This window comes from Mercenaria mercenaria, chromosome 15, assembly GCF_021730395.1.
Source record: "Mercenaria mercenaria strain notata chromosome 15, MADL_Memer_1, whole genome shotgun sequence".
Lineage (NCBI taxonomy): Eukaryota > Metazoa > Mollusca > Bivalvia > Venerida > Veneridae > Mercenaria > Mercenaria mercenaria.
The window spans coordinates 61,724,177-61,743,576 of NC_069375.1; the positions used below are offsets into that span (position 1 = coordinate 61,724,177).

Here is a 19,400-nt window from a genome sequence, read left to right on the forward strand (position 1 = left end):
ATTTGTATCTGGTTAAACGCCGTTTTTCAACAGTAGTTCAGGTATGTTACGGTGGCTAGTCGACCTAACCAGTATTCCTGGGTTCTGTACCTGTACAAACCTGTTCTCCGCAAGTAACTACAAACTTTCCCACATGAACCAGAGGCGGAGGACAAATAATTTCAGACACAATGTCTTTCATCAAATCGTCATGGAGAACATACAGCCCGTCCGAAGATCGAACTCGCAACCCCGTGATCCGTAGATCGGCACTCTCTCTATTGAACCAAGAACAAGGCGGATTGACTTAATGTTGAGCGGTGTCTATGTTAGTTATCTCACAGATAGAGGTAGTCTACAGTATGTGCCCCAGTTTTGAGTGAATGGTAAGCTATTAGGAGATATTGTGAAATGTGGTGATTAATAGGTAGGGGTCTGTGGAGGTAGGGTCTGTGTATTTTTGTTGAATTCAGTTAGTCATAATACACCCTAAATTGGCATGGAATCCCCCTAGTGAATATTTTAGACAGTATTTGGTCCTTACATGTACCCAGCAATTTTCAAAAGTCCTGTATGAGTTAGCGTTATTGCGAGAGTTAAGTGAACCACCTTAACGACAGATTATGAACGGTCAAAATAACTCCATCTGAAATATTATTGGGTACATGTCTGAAATCAAGCATTCCTGAAAACAAAACCAGTAATAAATTAGTGCGCACAATATCTGCACCATAAATATACAACTAACGTAATATGTCTGATCTCTAACGCAAGCTCCGGGTTTAGCGGAATTCTGTTACACAGATATTGAATAAACCACATGATCCCAATTGAAAAGAAAATACAAGAACACTGAATCCAAGTAAAGTGAGAGTTTTTAGGGACGCAGCACGGTTCATTAAAATTCGAATGAGTATTTGCAGAGTGTGTTGACAAAATCTTAAAGACACTGTCTTGCTGCAGTTTCTTGTATGGGAGATGAGCAAAAATTTCGCAATAATAAAATATGTTCAAACTTTGTATATGAACACATTTTCATGATAGAAACAGTAAAATGCAAAAACAATCATAGGTCACTGTGCTTGTTTATGAGTTATCTGCCCTTAGAACTGGACTTTATTTCAAATCTTCAAATTGAAGGGGAGAAAACTCCTGAACAAGCGTCTTGTCTTAGGAATTTATGTACACGACAGTGCCATTTTCAGTGTCATCTACAACTCTTGTCAAAATCTCCAGTAGTTCCAAAGTCATTTTCTGGACGTATGGTCGGCTCCATATGGTGGAGAGTCATGCAAGGAAAAGATGTTTTGTATTTTCCGCTAAATAAAAGGAAGCGGCTATTCTTACGGTCCCGTTTAGTGGGAAATAAAATAGTTTAGTACTAAGTGGAAATTTTACACAACTGGATAAAAATTATCCACTTTCTAAATATTTTTTATTTCTCTACAGAATTACACAACGAACATTTAAATTAAATACAATAATGAAAGACATCAGCTCAAGTATGCAATAGATACATAAACATGATCAATTCTTATATATATTATATTATCTTTATGCGCTTTCAATTCACTTTGTATATACAAGAGCAATAATTTCTAGTTCTCACTGATATTCAAGGACAATAATTTCCAGTTCTCACTGATATTCAAGGTCACTAATTTCTAGTTCTCACTGATATTCAAGGACAACAATTTCCAGTTCTCACTGATAAACAATTTCCAGTTCTCACCGATATTCAAGGACAACAATTTCCAGTTCTCACTGATATTCAAGGACAACAATTTCCAGTTCTCACTGATATTCAAGGACAACAATTTCCAGTTCTCACTGATAAACAATTTCCAGTTCTCACTGATATTCAAGGTCAACAATTTCCAGTTCTCACTGATATTCAAGGTCAACAATTTCCAGTTCTCACTGATAGACAATTTCCAGTTCTCACTGATATTCAAGGTCAACAATTTCCAGTTCTCACTGATATTCAAGGTCAACAATTTCCAGTTCTCACTGATAAACAATTTCCAGTTCTCACTGATATTCAAAGACAACAATTTCCAGTTCTCACTGATATTCAAGGTCACTAATTTCTAGTTATCACTGATATTCAAGGACAACAATTTCCAGTTCTCACTGATAAACAATTTCCAGTTCTCACTGATATTCATAAAATTATGAAAATTAAAAAATTATCCACTTTCTAAATATTTTTTATTTCTCTACAGAATTACACAACGAACATTTAAATTAAATACAATAATGAAAGACATCAGCTCAAGTATGCAATAGATACATAAACATGATCAATTCTTATATATATTATATTATCTTTATGCGCTTTCAATTCACTTTGTATATACAAGAGCAATAATTTCTAGTTCTCACTGTTAATTCAAGGGCAACAATTTCCAGTTATCACTGATATTCAAGACCAACAATTTCCAGTTCTCACTGATATTCAAGGGCAACAATTTCCAGTTCTCACTGATATTCAAGGGCAACAATTTTCAGTTCTCACTGTTATTCAATGACAACAATTCAATTTCAAGGGCAACAATTTCAAGTTCCCACCGATATTCTAGGGCAACAATTTCCAGTTTAAAATATTATTCACAGTAATTTTCATTTCTCATTTACACACAAGAGAAAAAATTCTATTTCTCACTTACTTACGAAGGAAATTATTTACATTGTTCACAATTACATTTAGGTGAAATAATATTCATTTTTTTCACTCAACAGAAATATCTTCTCATTTTTACAATTGCTATAAAGATGCAGGCCTCCTGATTTATGTCATTTGTTTGAAAACTTATGAAGAAAACTCTTGAAAGTATTAGTCTTAGAATTAAGCTGTATTTTATATGATACAATTAAAACTATCTGCGTAAACAATGCTGGTTTATCATTTTGATGTCTAACTGCAATCGCTATCATTTTTAAAAAAGAAGCTGTTGGAACGCTTGACTATTCAACAGCCTTGTCAATAGAATGAATACAGAAGTCAGAAAGGGGGCATAATTTTGTTAAAATGCAAAGCAGTGTTAGGGAACCTCTGCATTGCATATCGGATCATCATAATGAACAAGTGTGTGTGTGTCAATTCCTTCCCGTAAGTGGATACCGAGAAACCAGCTCACATGAAAAAACTTAACCAAAAATTGAAAAAAAGATGATAAAGGGACATAATTTGTTTAAATGCAAAGCAGAGTTAGGGACTCTGTGCATTGCACATCAGATCATCAGAGTAAACAACTCTGAGAGGTTTCAATCCATTCTCGTCAGTAGATACCCACTAACCAGCTAACATAAAAAAACTTAACCAAAGCAAGACACTGATGATGCAGATGCTGACTCCCTCAGGCGAGTCCAACAGCTTGACCTACTCTCCGGATAGTTGAGCTAAAAATTGAATTTTGATTTTCATCTGGAGGCATGTCCCATTAAGTCTGAATATGGCACTTTATTTCACTAATATTATGCATTCTTGTCTATCATACTAAGACATTAGGGACAAGTCCATTGATGCTCAGTCTCTGTCATGTGCTCTTTTCCATCTCTCAAACTCCCTTGAATTTCCATGTCTTTTCCATCTCTCAAACTCCCTTGAATTTCCACGGTATTTTATCCGGAACGTTGTCTTCTATATGTTTCTCCTTTTTGTTTCTGCAACAATAAGTGATAATTAAGATTAAAATTCCCACTAGAGTCATGATGTTGTCCGACATGCGGCATTATTAACTAGAATGTGTCTGTCGGACACAGAGTTTGCCCCCCCCACCCCCCCACTGGTACATTTGTCACAAATAAGGGATAATAATTCAAATGTTTGCAGTCTTAATGGGGTATAGCCTCAACAAACATTTTATGAAAAGGATTTATTATTCTAGGTCATACTTTTTGAGCTATGAGCATCACAAACCAAAAAAAAAAACACTATTTTGGCTATTTCAAGGGCCATAACTCTGTAATAAGTGCTAAGATTCTGAAGAAGAATGGCAAGTGTGCAAGGTCACATCATGACAAAGAGTCAAGCAAGGTTTCATGAATTTACATCAAATACTTTTTGAGCTAGGCACATAAAAAGGTAAAAATGCGCAGTTTTTTACTATTTCAGGGGCCATAACTTTAAAAATAGGGGTAAGGAGCCAGCCAAAAAATAAGAGATGTGCAAGTTCATGTCATAATAAAGACTTATGCAAGTGTTCAACCATTTATATTAAACACTTTTGGAGCTAGGCGCGTCACAAGGTGAAAATGAGCATTTTTGACTATTTCACGGGCCATAATTCTGAAAAAAGGAGGCACACCTAAATGAAAAAAGGAGGTGTGCAAGTTCACATCATGATTAAGACTCATGCAAGGTTTCATGAATCTACATCTAATACTTTTTGAGCTAGGCGCGTCACAAGGTGAAAATGAGCAGTTTTTGACTATTTCAAGGGTTGTAACTCTGAAAATAGGAGGCAAACCCAAATGAATAATGGAGGTGTGCAAGTTCACATCATGATTAAGACTCATGCAAGGTTTCATGAATCTAAATCAAATATTTTTGAGCTAGGCGTGTCACAAGGTGAAAATATGCATTTTTGACTATTTCAGGGGCCGTGACGCTAAAGGTAAGGGGCAGAGCCAGACGAAAAATAGGAGGTGTGTAAGTTCATATCATGATAAAGACTCATGCAAGGTTTCATCAATTTATATCAAACACTTTGAGCTAGGCACATCACGAACTTCGGACAGATGAACAGACGGATGGACAAACCCACATATGCATACTTAAGTGGCTATAAGAACAATAGGTAACTGTACTTTTACTTTGATGTCATTCATTCTGTAAGGCTTTTATATGGCTATTTTTCTTTTACTCGGCTAAAAGAACAATAGAGAAAAAAAAGAGTAGCTACATAAATACCAATATGTAGGAATGTCTGGATGGACGCACACACGGACAAGACCAAATCTATATGCCCCTAACCACTCACGGGGGGCACAAAAATTGCATTTTAATCGGATATTACAGACTGTCAAGGGAGATGATTAGATTGGGATTACTCATGCTGCGTGATTGTTTATCCATATATTTGTGCTGCTGGTATGTGCTGAAGTGTTGAAATATCATATCTTAAACAAATACCATTTTGGAATGCAACTTTAAGCGCTGCTTTTTAAACTTTTGCAGTTTTGACCACACATGCTTTTTAATGTTACTTAAAGATATGCACATATATTACACATGCATGCATCGCATACACGAGAAACTCTCATTTACCCCTTACCCTGCAAAATTGCTATAATGAACTTGTCCATCTTTCAGTTTGGAAAAAAAACATTAACTGTTAAAAGGGGTGCTTACCAAATAGATACAGACTGAATAGCAGATTATGATCAGACTGCAAGGATGTGTAGGCTGGTCATGATCAACACTGTTCGCAAAGACAGAATCAGTCATGTCCAGCATGATAAGGGTTAATTAAAATCTTTACATGCTCTGGATTGAAACTGATAGATTTCATCTCTCAGTATACTTCTACATAAACAAAAACTCTTGAGACAGTATCACCTAGCTATCCAGTATTTTGGAAGTTTCTTTGTAACACAAAAAAAAGGATTACAATTTAATGGACAATGGACATAACTTAGAAATATTCTATGACCTTAACTCAAGTGTTTCCTAACTTTTACAATCAATTCAGTTACAATATTTAATGATTAGAACTGTTTTCCTATTTTCAAGAAAGCCCTCACTTTGGATCTCCTCAACCCAAAACAAACATCCAAAGCTAGACAACCCCCACCTGCCCTCTAGTGTTCAGGGCAATCATTTATGAAATTGAGAAAATCATTATTAGTAGAGAATACTTTGAACTTTGGGCTGTGTGCAGCAGGGTAGAAACATGATTTATAAAATCTAGAATCCCTATCACTAGAGAGTGCTTCCAACCAAGTTTGTTTAAACTCCTTTAGAAGAACTTTGAAGGGATGTTTTTTTTAGTCCCCTACTGGTTGAAAACCAGTTTCGGGGACTATAGGAATGCACTTTTCCGTCATTCCGTCCGTCCGTCTGTCCGTTCATCCGTCTGTCCGTCCGTCCATCCGTCCGTCCGCAATTTCGTGTCCGGTCCATAACTCTGCCATCCATGAAGGGATTTTAATATTACTTGGCACAAATGTTCCCCATGATGAGACGACGTGTCATGCGCAAAACCCGGACCTCTAGCTCAAAGGTCAAGGTCACAATTGGAGGTCAAAGGTCAACAGGGCTTTTTTCCTGTCCGGTCCACAACTCTCCCATCCTTGAAGGGATTTTAGTATTACTTGGCACAAATGTTCCCCATGATGAGATGATGTGTCATGCGCAAATCCTGGACCCCTAGCTCAAAGGTCAAGGTCACAATTGGAGGTCAAAGGTCAACAGGGCTTTTTTCCTGTCCGGTCCATAACTCTCCCATCCATGAAGAGATTTTAATATTACTTGGCACAAATGTTCCCCATGAGGAGACGACGTGTCATGCGCAAAACCTGGACCCCTAGCTTAAAGGTCAAGGTCACAATTGGAGGTCAAAGGTCAACAAGGCTTTTTTCCTGTCCGGTCCATAACTTTCCCATCTATGAAGGGATTTTAATATTACTTGGCACAAATGTACCTCATTATAAGACGATGTGTCATGCACAACTTTCAGACTCCTAGCTCAAAGGTCAAGGTCACACTTAGCAGTCAAATGTTAACATAGCATGAACAGGGTCTGTTTCGTGTCCGGTCCATAACTCTGACATTCATTAAGGAATTTTAATATCACTTAGCACAAGTGTTCCCCATGATGAGACGACGTGTCATGCGCAAATCCCAGGCCCCTAGCTCAAAGGTCAAGGTCACAATTGGGGGTCAAAAGTCAACAGAGTTTTTTTCCTGTCCCGTCCATAACTCTGCCATCCATTAAGGGATTTTAATATTACTTGGCACAAATGTTCCCCATGATGAGACAACATGTCATGCGCAAAGCCCAGACCCTTAGCTCAAAGGTCAAGGTCACAATTGGAGGTCAAAGGTCAATAAGGTTTTTGCCCTGTCCGATCCAGAACTCTGTCATCCATCAAGGGATTACAATATTACTTGGCATAAATGTTTCCCATGATGAGACGACGTGTCATGCGCAACACCCAATACCCTAGCTTAAATGTCAAGGTCACACTTTGAGATCAAAGGTCAAGAGGATTTTTTTCCTGTCCGGTCTATAACTTTGTCATGCAAAGAGGATTTAGATATCAGTTGGCACAAATATTCCCCTGGATGAGACAACATGTCATGCACAAGAACCAGGTCCCTAGGTCTAAGGTCAAGGTCATATTTAGAGGTCAAAGGTCAAATTCAAGAATGACTTTGTACGGGACATTTCTTCTTCATGCATGGAGGGATTTTGATGTAACTTGGACCAAATGTTCACCACCATGAGGCACCCTTGTTTTTAGAATTACGTCCCTTTGTTGTTACTATAAATAGATTTTATTGTAACTTTTTTATTACTGGCGGTAGAGAAAAATCGAGACCACTTTTCTGTGGTACACCATGCATGTTACATCCAATTTTTAGGTGTATTTTGACCTATCTCTACCTGGTAAAGAGTTTCTTGTGGACTTGTATTATATAGATTTTTTTTTTTTTTTTTTTTTTTTTTTAAAGATTAATTTCCCTTTGTTGTTACTATAAATAACTTACATGATAACATTTTTATAATCAGCCAAAAAACTTCAATATGAAAACAACTGTAGGTTTTTATATATATAAATCTTAATCCAAGTGTTTTGTTATAACATATTGTATATATAGTACAATATTGTTTATACATCATTGACAGATATCAGTTCATTATGTTATACTGCAGTAGAGAAAATTAGGTGCCTTCCAGTAGGGGACTTTGTATTGCATGGCAATACTTCATTCACTTGTTATTATTGTTATTTGATTTAACGTCGCACTGACACATGATAGGTCATATGGCGACTTTCCAGCTTTAATGGTTGAGGAAGACCCCAAGTGCCCCGCCGTGCATTATTTCATCACGAGCGGGCACCTTGGTAGAACCACCGACCTTCCGTAAGCCAGATTGAGGAACATGAAGAATTCAACGCTCCGAATGAGGCTTGAACCCACATCGATGAGGGACAAGCGATTTGAAGTCAGCGACCTTAACCACTTGGCCACGGAGGCCCATTTGAAGGGATGTGGATGGACAGGCAGACAAACAGACAGACAAAATGCCACATGATCCAAATAGCTCAGAGAGCTCTATCATTTGAACCAAGGTGAACTAAATTATGAATACTGATAAGAATAAGTAAATATTTAAAATATTAATTTTAATGTTGCAGCAATGCTTGCAATAATTAAACAAATTATAATGGTCAGATTTACAGGATGTTTACGTGCACATGTCATGCTTATATAGTTTGTGCCTCTAATGCCACACTTTTTCTATATTTTTTTCTGCACGGAATATAAATATATAATACATGTTGTTAGTTATGTGGTTTACAAGACGTGCAGATGAATAATGATTGTTTGATCAACCTTTTCCGTAACAACTGTTTCTTTAATTTCGCTTTAAATGAGCCGCACCATGAAAAATCCAACATAATGTTTGCGACCAGCATGGATTAATGTTTGCTAAAGATTTCCCTAATTGCAATAGACTTTCGAAGCTAATAGCATGGATCCTAACCAGACTACACGGATGCTAAGGCTGGTCTGGATCCATGCTGGTCCCAAACGAACAGCGTTGGTTTTCTCATGGTGCAGCTCAAATAAAAATAGCAGCATAAATCATTTAAATGAACTTCAAGGGTGGTAATAGGAACCATTAAAAGTTTCAAAATATTTTGATTACCGGGTTATCGTTTATCTTTAGCCTGCTGGCGGCAAGTGATTCTGCATTTGCGACCAGTGCAGACCAAGATCAGCCTGTCCGTGCAGGCTGATCATGGTCCGCACTGTTCGCTTTTCAGTCAGTAAATTTTCAGTGAAAAACCCTTCAAATAGTAAATGCTACTGCCCGACTAGAATGACGGTTCCGTCCATTTTAAAAATTTAGCAAGGCAAAGGTTAAACAAGAGCACCGCCTTGCGGGTGCAGACGCTCATCTGATTTTCTTGTCTCTGTATATAATAGAAATATTGTCCTACCCATGATTTCTTAAGTCCAAAAAGGGCCATAATTCTTGCAAAAAGCAGGATGGAGATATGTTTCTTGATGTACAGAGTCAGCTTATGATGGTGAACAAGTGCTGCAAGTTCCAAAGCAATAACTTTGATAGTTTAGGAGAAATGTTTACCTAAACATAAAAATTAACCAAGAAATCTGGTATTTTCTAAGTCCAAAAGGGGGCATAATTCTTGCAAAAAGCAGGACGGAGTTATGTTTCTTGCTGTAAAGGGTCAGCTTATGATTGTGAACACCTACTGCAAGTTTAAAAGCAATAGCTTTGATAGTTAAGGAGAAAAGCTGACCTAAACACCAAACTTAACCAAGAAATCTGATCTTCTAAGTCCAAAAGTTAACAAGAGCTGTCCGTAAGACAGCCAAGCTCGACTATTCAAAATATTGTCCCAGAGGCAGGAAAATATTACCTAAAAAGGTTAAATATCAAAAGAGTTTTTTAAGTTCAAAAGGGGGAATAATTTGACCAAAATGCATACCAGTTATGGGACTTGCTGCTATCAACTAGTTTTATAACCCCTAAGGCACATGTGAAGTTTCAATTCAATATCTGCATTAGTTTTGGAGATAGAAACTCGCATGTAAAACTAACCAGAATTTTCAAAGTCCAAAAGGGGGCATAATTTGCCCAAAATACATGCCAGAGTTATGGAACTTGATCCAGTGAGGTTAGTAATTGATCTAGAAAAAGAAAAAATAAGTTTCAAATCTATATGCCTTTTAGTAATAGCTGTATGTACTTGCACGCAAAACTTTAACCAGAATTTGCTAAGTCCAAAAGGGGGCATAATTTGGCCAAAATGAAGGTCAGAGTTATGGGACTTGCTGCTATCAACTAGTTTTATAACCCCGAAGACACATGTGAAGTTTCAAATCAATATCTGCATTAGTTTTGGAGATAATAACTTGCATGTAAAACTTTAACCAAAATTTTCTAAGTCTAAAAGGGGGCATAATTTGCTCAAAAAACATGTCAGAGTTATGGAACTTGACCCAGTGAGGTTGGTAATTGATCTAGAAAAAGAAAAAATAAGTTTAAAATCTATATGCCTTTTAGAAATAGCTGTATGTACTTGCACGCAAAACTTTAACCAGAATTTTCTAAGTCCAAAAGGGGGCATAATTTGGCCAAAATGAAAGTCAGAGTTATGGGACTTGCTGCTATCAACTAGTTTTATAACCCTGAAGACACATGTGAAGTTTCAAATCAATATCTGCATTAGTTTTGGAGATAGTAACTTGCATGTAAAACTTTAACCAAAATTTTCTAAGTCCAAAAGGGGGCATAATTTGCTCAAAATACATGTCAGAGTTATGGGACTTGACCCAGAGAGGTTGGTAATTGACCTAGAAAAAGAAAAAATAAGTTTCAAAGCTATATGCCTTTAATTGATGGCTGTATGTACTTGCATGCAAAAACTTAACCAAGGTGTGACGCCGGCGCCGACACCGACGCCGACGCCAGGGTGAGTAGAATAGCTAGACTATTCTTCGAATAGTCGAGCTAAAAAATCAGAGGAGTTTAAAATGATTTTGAAAGGGTATTTCATAACACAATTTTCCCCTTAAAATTTCATGTTTGGATCGGTGTGATTTAGTTGGCAGTAAAGCAGTAGCAGCAGTTAATTGCTCCTACTGCTGTTCTTCCAACTTCACGCCAATCATTTTTGACTTTATCTGTAGACAGATTGTTACAAAAACTTTCAGTATATTTTAGTAAGAATGAAAGCAGCACTTCCTCTATACACATTTTGTAAAATTTCTAAAAGAATAATTAATTGAGATTTCATATAAAATAAGCTGAAATGTAACAAAGGGAAAAATACATTTCTGACTATAAAACTGACGTTATTGAAGATACCTTCAAATATCTAACAATTTCTTTATGCAGCCCTTGTGATAATTAGAAAGATATCCTTATCCCCTTAGATTTCTATAATGAGCATGTCCATCTTTCAGTTTGGACAGTACCAATAACTGTTAAAAGGGGTGCTTACCAAAAATATACTGACTGAATGGCGAACAGTGCAGATCTTGATCAGATTGCACTGATGTGCAGGCTGATCGTGATCTATACTGGTCACAAAGTCAGCATTAATTGTGTCCAAAATGGTAAGGGTTTAATCTGGTTCATGCAAGATTAAGTCTGAACTCATGAAAATTCCTGTTACAGATACGGTTGAACGAACAGTAGGCTAGTTCCTCTATTTTCAAAGTAAAAATGCATTCAAAAGAGTATATCTTTTTCAAGCTGTTTTGTTTTTACCTTTTGGAGATCTTCACTGTGCTGCAATATGAATATGATTCTTTAAAGTAATAAATAGTTATTTGAACAGAGCATAAAAAAGATATCATAATAACGATAATTTTTTTCTACATTTTTTATTTTACTTAATTTTGTTTCAATCCGAGTGTAATCTTTAAGGAAACTTATTTCAGTTACAATGTCACCTTGACCTTCAATTACTTACCAATTAATATGAAAGGTAATCTGCTAAACTTGAAAAGGTTAATACATATGATTTCATATACCAGGGCTTTGTGTCTATAGCTAACCCTGGTACTTGCTTACTTTCCTCGGCTATCAATGCCCAATAGCTGCAACATTACCTTTTCAAATGTCGTTGTTGTGATTTAAAACCCATTTACCCTCAAAAGTTTGATGAAGATCTTTCAAGCAGTTTATGAGAAGTCATTAAAAGTAGTACTAGCAGCCAATAAAAGTAGCCAAGTGCCCCTATTTCAACTGACCTTATAATGATGCTACATACTAGGTTTGATGAAGATCAATCAAGTGGTTCCTGAGAAAAAGACTAAGATTTTTCTATTTTTAGCTCTGAGGGGTGGGGGGGGGGGGGGGGGGGAGAAGACCTTACAATGATGCTACAGAGTCTGACCAAGTTTGACAGAGAGCCATAAATGGTTCTTGAGAAGAGGTTCTTTGAAGGTTTCTTTTTCTATTTTGATTCTTAAAAGGCATCAAGAGCCCCCATTTAAACTAAACTGGGACAGTACATTATGATAATGTAACACATCTAGTCTGATGAAGATACATCAAGCTGTTTAGGAAATAAGTTATTTGTAGGCTATTTCTATCTTAAGCTCTTTCAGCCCCTTAGCGGTATAGCAGCCCCATTTCAGAAGATATTTAGGGAGGACCTTACAATGATGTTACAGACCAATTTTGATGAAAGATCCATCAACCAGCTAATGAGAGGAAGTCATTTTAGTATTCTTCTATTTTTAGCTCTAGCATCAAATGTCCTTATTAGAACAAAATTGGGAGAGGACCTTATAATGTTGTTATTGGCCAAGTTTGATGATGATCCATTAAGCAGTTCACAAGAAGTCTTTTAAAGGTATTTCTATTTTTAGCTGTAATGGCCCCTAATAGGAGCAAAGTGCCCCTCCTCTCATTTGAATAAATTAAGAGATTAACTTGCTAGGGTGTTAAGTACCAAGTTTGGTGTAATTCTGACCAGCAGTTTCAAAGGAGAAGACGTTGATGTAAATCAAAGATGATGAACTACATTGTAAGAAACAATGGATACAAGACCATCCACTTATATCAAAGGGCTCACCCTGAACCTTTGGTTGTCAGTAACAGCCTCCCTGTGAGGTTTCCCTCCTCAAATGTAACTATTGCTAACTGTTATAAAGACAACAAAAACATTTCTGATAAAGATCTGTTTAAGCTTTAATTGATATAACTTCATGCATACCGTGCAACAAGGTTTCTTATAAATATTATAAAGGGCTATGTACAACATATCATAAATGTGTTCTACGGGTAACATTGTGCAAACACGAATTGCCCTATTGCAGTTTGAATCTTTTCATAACATATGAAAAAAAATCATTATAGTAATTACAAGAGTTGTCAGAGAAGACAGCCTGCTCGACTATTTTGATACTGGGTAGTGAAACAGAGCAAATCTAAGGAAACTTAAGAGTCATGTTGTGGAGCAAATGTTTCAAGTTTGATTCAAATCCATTCAACTTTAACATGAAATTTTATATAAAAGGAACATAATTCAGAAAATGTTTCTTTCAGTTATGGACCTTGAGCCATATACTGTAGGGGGAAAATTCAAAACTGTTACTAAGTTTGGTTCAGACCTATTAATTAAAAATAGTTCTGCATGCTCTGATTAAATTTTTTTACAACAAAGAATTCAGTTCAAAACTTGAAAATATATTTAGAAAATTCAGCAAATAAAATAGAAAGGGTTGTGTTCTTGATATTTTTTTTGTAGACTGATTTGAAAATTTTAGACCAGAATTATTTAACCTGTCAAAACTTTTCAATATCATATTTTTTCTTTATATAAATAAAATGAAAATTGCCACTTTAATAAATTTACTCCATTCCATTTATTCATAAAATGAATTTTGTTTCCCTACCTAAAGTCCAGGCTTTTTTATATTATCCAGATCATCACTTCTAATAACAGAGATTAAGTATTTAATTTAGTGCATCAACATTAACCCAAATTTCTGAGTAAAACTGGAATGTATTTTATAATTACGGGTGCCGGAGTTAAGTCCCTTTTGTTATATATAATGTTAGGGATGATGTCTAACAATTACAAAGTTTGAATCAAATCCATTTTGTATATGCAGAAATTGAGTGAAAGCGCATCAAAACTTTAACCAAAAATTAAAAGTAACAAGGAGCATAATTCAAGATACATAATATTGGTGCCAGAGTTATGGATCTTTTGTCATATGATGTGAAATAATTCGAACATCTACATTTAGTTTGAATTAATTCTGTTTAGTAATAACAGAGACTGAGTGAAAGTGCATCAAAACTTTACCTTAAATTCTTAGTAAAAAAGCACATACTACATGGAAAACTGGTTCCGCAGTTATGGCCCTTGTATCATGTTATACGAGTGATGAAGTGGAACTCAAAATTTAAATTATAACAGAAAGTGTAAGTGCATCAAAATCTATGTAAAAAAGGAGCACAATTCATAATATACTGGTGCCAGAATTACTGCCTTGTGTCATATTGTGGGTAATGATAATTTTGTTTGTTTGTTTTGGGTTTAACGCCATTTTTCAACAGTATTTCAGTCATGTAACGGCGGGCAGTTAACCTAACCAGTGTTCCTGGATTCTGTACCAGTACAAACCTGTTCTCCGCAAGTAACTGCCAACTTCCCCACATGAATTTTCAGAGGTGGAGGACTAATGATTTCAGACACAATGTCGTTTATCAAATAGTCGCGGAGAACATTCGCCCCGCCCGAGGATCGAACTCGCGACCCCGCGATCTGTAGACCAACGCTCTTACCTACTGAGCTAAGCGGGCGGGCCAGGTAATGATAAGAAACACAATAAATATTTTAAGTCTGAAGTTAATTTAATCCATAGTATAATAATAAAGTTAATGTGAAGCGCATCAAAACAGGAATCTGGAATGTGGACACTAAAGATAACTCAAGGTAAGTAGAATAACTTTCGATATATTTTGTATAAACCAGCTAAAAATAAAATCAATATAACTTAATTCATTATATAAAATTTATTATATGTAATATAACTTAATTTTTTCGTGTAAAAAAATATACGATTTAACTGAATAACTAACACTGCAGGCTGTTTTGGCATGTTTTACTGAGTGATTAAATGGCAAGAGTTTTTCACCTACTGACTGAAAAACACTCTAGAGTTTTTATCATGTTTTACCCAGTAACTGACACTCTAAGGAGAGTTTTCAACATGTTTTACCCAATTAACTAACATGAAAGAATTTTTCACTGAGTAATTTACACTCTAGAGAGCTTTTTAGCACCTTTTACTGAGTAACTAACACTAGAAAAAATTTTCAACACATTCTACCGAGTGACTAAAGCTCTATAGATTTTTTCAGCACGATTTACCAAGTGACTAACATTCTAGAGAATTTTGTACATAATTTACAAAGTGACTAACACTCTAGAGAGTTTTTCAACATGTTTTACAGACTTCATGAATAATAACTGCCTACAAACTGTTAAATCACATTCATTAAACATTTTACTTAAATTTACCAACAACAAAAGATGTTCCTGAATTTGGAAAAATTTCATAACCGATCTGAAATCATCCATTTTTTTCCATCATAAAAAAAATACTGTAAAAGTATCTTTGTGACTTGATAAAACGTTCTCTGGATAGCCTTAAATATAAAACTGACGCGCATTCAAATAAAATGTATGAAAATTTAGACAAAATCAATCAAGTAGATCTACATTTCCAAAGTATAATCTACTCCTATGAAGAAAATAGCGTGTCTTGCTGAGTATTAGGATTTTTAATAACAGCTGAACACATCCAAGTAGATCTACATTTCCAAAGTATAATCTACTCCTATGAAGAAAATAGTGTGTCTTGCCGAGTACTAGCATTTTTAATAACAGCTGAACACATCCACAAGCAATATATATATGAAACTTTAACTAAAATACATTAAACTGCAATCAAAAGCCAGCTGACTAAAACTTTGAATTTGCTTAAAGTTATAACAGTGCTTAAAAGAACAAATAAGTTATTAATGGACACAAGATCGTAGTTTTCGGGCAAACTTCATTTAAAAACAACTTTCACGAAATGCTCCCTATGATAACCCATTGGAGTAACTTGATGTATGTCTTTCAGTCTGAAGTATATTTACCATTCATCAAAAAAACAACAGAGTATTGGTTAATCTGATGACCACAGAAAATCATGTTATGGAGTCTGATGACCCAAGCTTCTCTAAATATAGATCTTACTTTTAGTCTCAAGGTCACTGTGATATTAACCTCTGACCTCCTGACCCCAATCAGCAGAGGTCTTCAACTAATCGTGCCATGCAGTTTGATGGCTGTAGGCTCATGCATTCACCAGCCTCTGATAAGAAAGTAATTTAGTCTCAAGGTTACTGTGACATTGACCTTTGACCTACGTAACCCCAAATCTCTAGATTTTGACAAGATTACTTAGTCTCAGGTCACTGTGACCTTTACTGTTAACTAACAGACCCAAAGTTAACTACTGACTATAGAAAATTATCAGTTTGACAATCCTACCAAAAGCAGTCTTCAGTTATTGAGTGGTAACTTTCTCTGTCTTGAGGTCACTGTTACCTTGATCTTCGAACTACTGAATCCCCCCACCAAAAATAAGGGTTCATCTACTGACAACAGATAATTATCCTATGAAGACTGACCACTGCAGACTCAAACCTTCTCCCAGTATTCATTGCAAGCACTTTACCGTCTCAAGGTCACCGTGACCTTGCCCTTGGATAAAACTGTCTCTAGTCATGCATCAGAGAGCAAGTTGCCTATCATCTGATAGATGTACCAACTGGCAGACACAGGCAACACAATATACCCTCACTTCATCAAAAGGATGGGGGGGGGGGGGGGGGAGGCTGCGGAAATGTGCATAAACAATGGGTAGATAAATTATGTGCTATCTTAGTTCCTAATCAGTTTGATTATAAAATCAAATCTAACACTTCTAAAATGACATCCCATCTCGTGACGTAAGGAAAGCTATTTTTGGTTTTGAACACTGCTACAACTTAAACATTACAAAGAAGTGTTTAAGAAATCAAAATTTAAATTCATTTCCTAAGCATGTACATTAAAATCAAAACAAAGAAGTCAATTTTGTGATGGAAGTTATATTCAGTTTACTTTCTGATTAAAAATAAATAAAAGTCGAAAACAAATATACAATGTAATCAATATAATGCAACATCTCAAGAAAGACTATCAATTTAGTTTTTTGCTCAATGGCTGTTAATCAGCGTTAAATCGTTTACACTGTATATGAATACTGTAAAATCATTGAATTTACATGGTAACTAAATTTCTAGGTTTTGGCCAAAAATGGCTACATTTTGTATGTTGTTTGATTCTGAATTTATGATTTCAAATTTGAAACATAAAATAAATGGCAATGTAACATACTCATTGGGATCTAATTTCACGGATTCCCTCATCAATGAATTCCAAAAGACCAGTTCCCCACGCCTTAATGATTTCACAGTATGTAATAATACATAGACAAACCAAACTAGAGCTATCACTGAATGTGAGGCATACCCCCAGCAAAGGTTTGTTTCAAATGGCTGCATAAAATATAATGTTTCATATTTGCCTAAAAGAAGGATTTTATATGAAAAACATTTAATTCCTTTCAGTGGAGGCAAGTTAGTGTCTTAAATATGAAAAGTTCAACACAAAAAGGGAGATAATTTTACCATTGTTCTATATAATTATGGTTGTTGTTCTGTATACTTTTTCTCATAGCCATCGATCATTAATTTATAATTATGTAGTTTCAGTAAATCTCTTTCAGAGGATTTATTCAAGTTTTAGACTAAGTTTAGAGTAGTTAAACTAAATGTGTGACCACAGAAGACTGGTGCCCCCAATCCCTGCCACTGCATGCATATTTTTGACTAAGGCAAAGGCCATAACTTTGGTCTGGCTGTGTGAAATCCCAACTGAAACACTAGGCAACAACTGTACATGCTGAATAACAACTCTAATGTGGTTTGATGACTTTAGGTCAAATACACTTTGAGATATGCATGATACAAATTCAGACAGATGTACAGAAAGATGGACGGACAAGAGCAACTCAAAGCAGGGGTACAAAAATGTGAGAAATTGAGTATAAAAGTCCTCGCGTTTAATATTTCCTTTCTTTAAATACATTACAGTGTCTAGTTATAACTAATTACCTTCAGTGGAGTCAAAGATGTATCAAGACAGATGGATGGAACAAAGTGATTCCAATACAGCCCCACCCCACTAAAACTCCTTTGCTGTGGGTATTATAATTAAAATAAAGGTGCAATGTCACTTCAGCTAGCAAAATCAAAGTACAAGAGGACCATGATGGTCCTGAATCGCTCACCTCTTCCCACATGACCCAGTTTTGAGTATGACGTCGTTTTTTCTATTATTTGACATAGTGACCTAGTTTTTGAGCTCATGTGACCCAGTTTTGAACTTGACCTAGATATTATCAAGATAAAAATTCTGACCAATTTTCATGAAGATCCATTGAAAAATATGGTCTCTAGAGAGGTCACAAGGTTTTTCTATTATTTGACCTATTGACCTAGTTTTCAAAGGTACGTGACCCTGTTTTGAATTTTACCTAGATATCATCAAGGTGAACATTCTCACTAATTTTCATGAAGATCTCATGAAAAATATGGCCTCTAGAGAGGTCACAAGGTTTTTCTATTTTTATACCTACTGGCCTAGTTTTTGATGCACATGATCCAGTTTCGAAACTGACCTAGATATCATCAAGGTGAACATTCAGATAAATTTTCATGAAGATCCATTGAAAAATACGGCCTCTAGAGAGGTCACAAGGTTTTTTTATTATTTGATCTACTGACCTAGTTTTTTAAGGCACGTGACCCAGTTTCAAACTTGACCTAGATATCATCAAGGTGAACATTCTGACCAATTTTCATGAAGATCCATCCAAGGGTATGGCCTCTAGAGAGGTCACAAGGTTTTTCTATTTTTAGACCTACTGACCTAGTTTTTGACCACACATTACTCTGTTTCGAACTTGACCTAGATATCATCAAGATAAGCATTCAGACCAACTTTCATACAGATCCCATGAAAAATATGGCCTTTAGAGAGGTCACAAGGTTTTTCTATTATTTGACCTACTGACCTAGTTTTTGAGGGCACGTGACCCACTTTCGAACTTGACCTAGATATCATCAAGATGATCATTCAGACCAACTTTCATACAGATCCCATGAAAAATATGGCCTCTAGAGAGGTCACAAGGTTTTTCTATTATTTGACCTACTGACCTAGTTTTGAAAGGCAGGTGACCCACTTTCGAACTTGACCTAGATATCATCAAGGTGAACATTCTGACCAATTTTCATGAAGATCTCATGAAATATATGGCCTCTAGAGAGGTCACAAGGTTTTTCTATTTTCAGACCTACTGACCTAGTTTTTGATGGCACGTGACCCAGTTTCGAACTTGACCTAGTATCATCAAGGTGAACATTCTGACCAATTTTCATGAAGATCTTGAGAAATATATGGCCTCTAGAGAGGTCACAAGGTTTTTCTATTTTTAGACCTACTGACCTAGTTTTTGATGGCACGTGACCCAGTTTCGAACTTGACCTAGATATCATCAAGATGAACATTCTGACCAACTTTCATAA

At 35.8% G+C, this 19,400-nt stretch overlaps 1 protein-coding gene across 1 annotated transcript in view; it reads right to left on the minus strand.

Moving 5' to 3' along the window:
* Positions 1-1,400: 1,400 nt before the first annotated feature.
* Positions 1,401-19,400, minus strand: part of LOC128548802 (xenotropic and polytropic retrovirus receptor 1-like) — a 29,528-nt gene continuing 11,528 nt past the window's right edge. The window contains exons 8-9 of the mRNA XM_053524284.1: positions 11,460-11,480; positions 1,401-3,645 (exon numbers count right to left, since the gene is read on the minus strand). Coding sequence (XP_053380259.1) covers positions 3,576-3,645; positions 11,460-11,480 — 91 coding nt within the window. The 3' untranslated portion in view covers positions 1,401-3,575. The remainder of the gene's footprint in view (positions 3,646-11,459; positions 11,481-19,400) is intronic.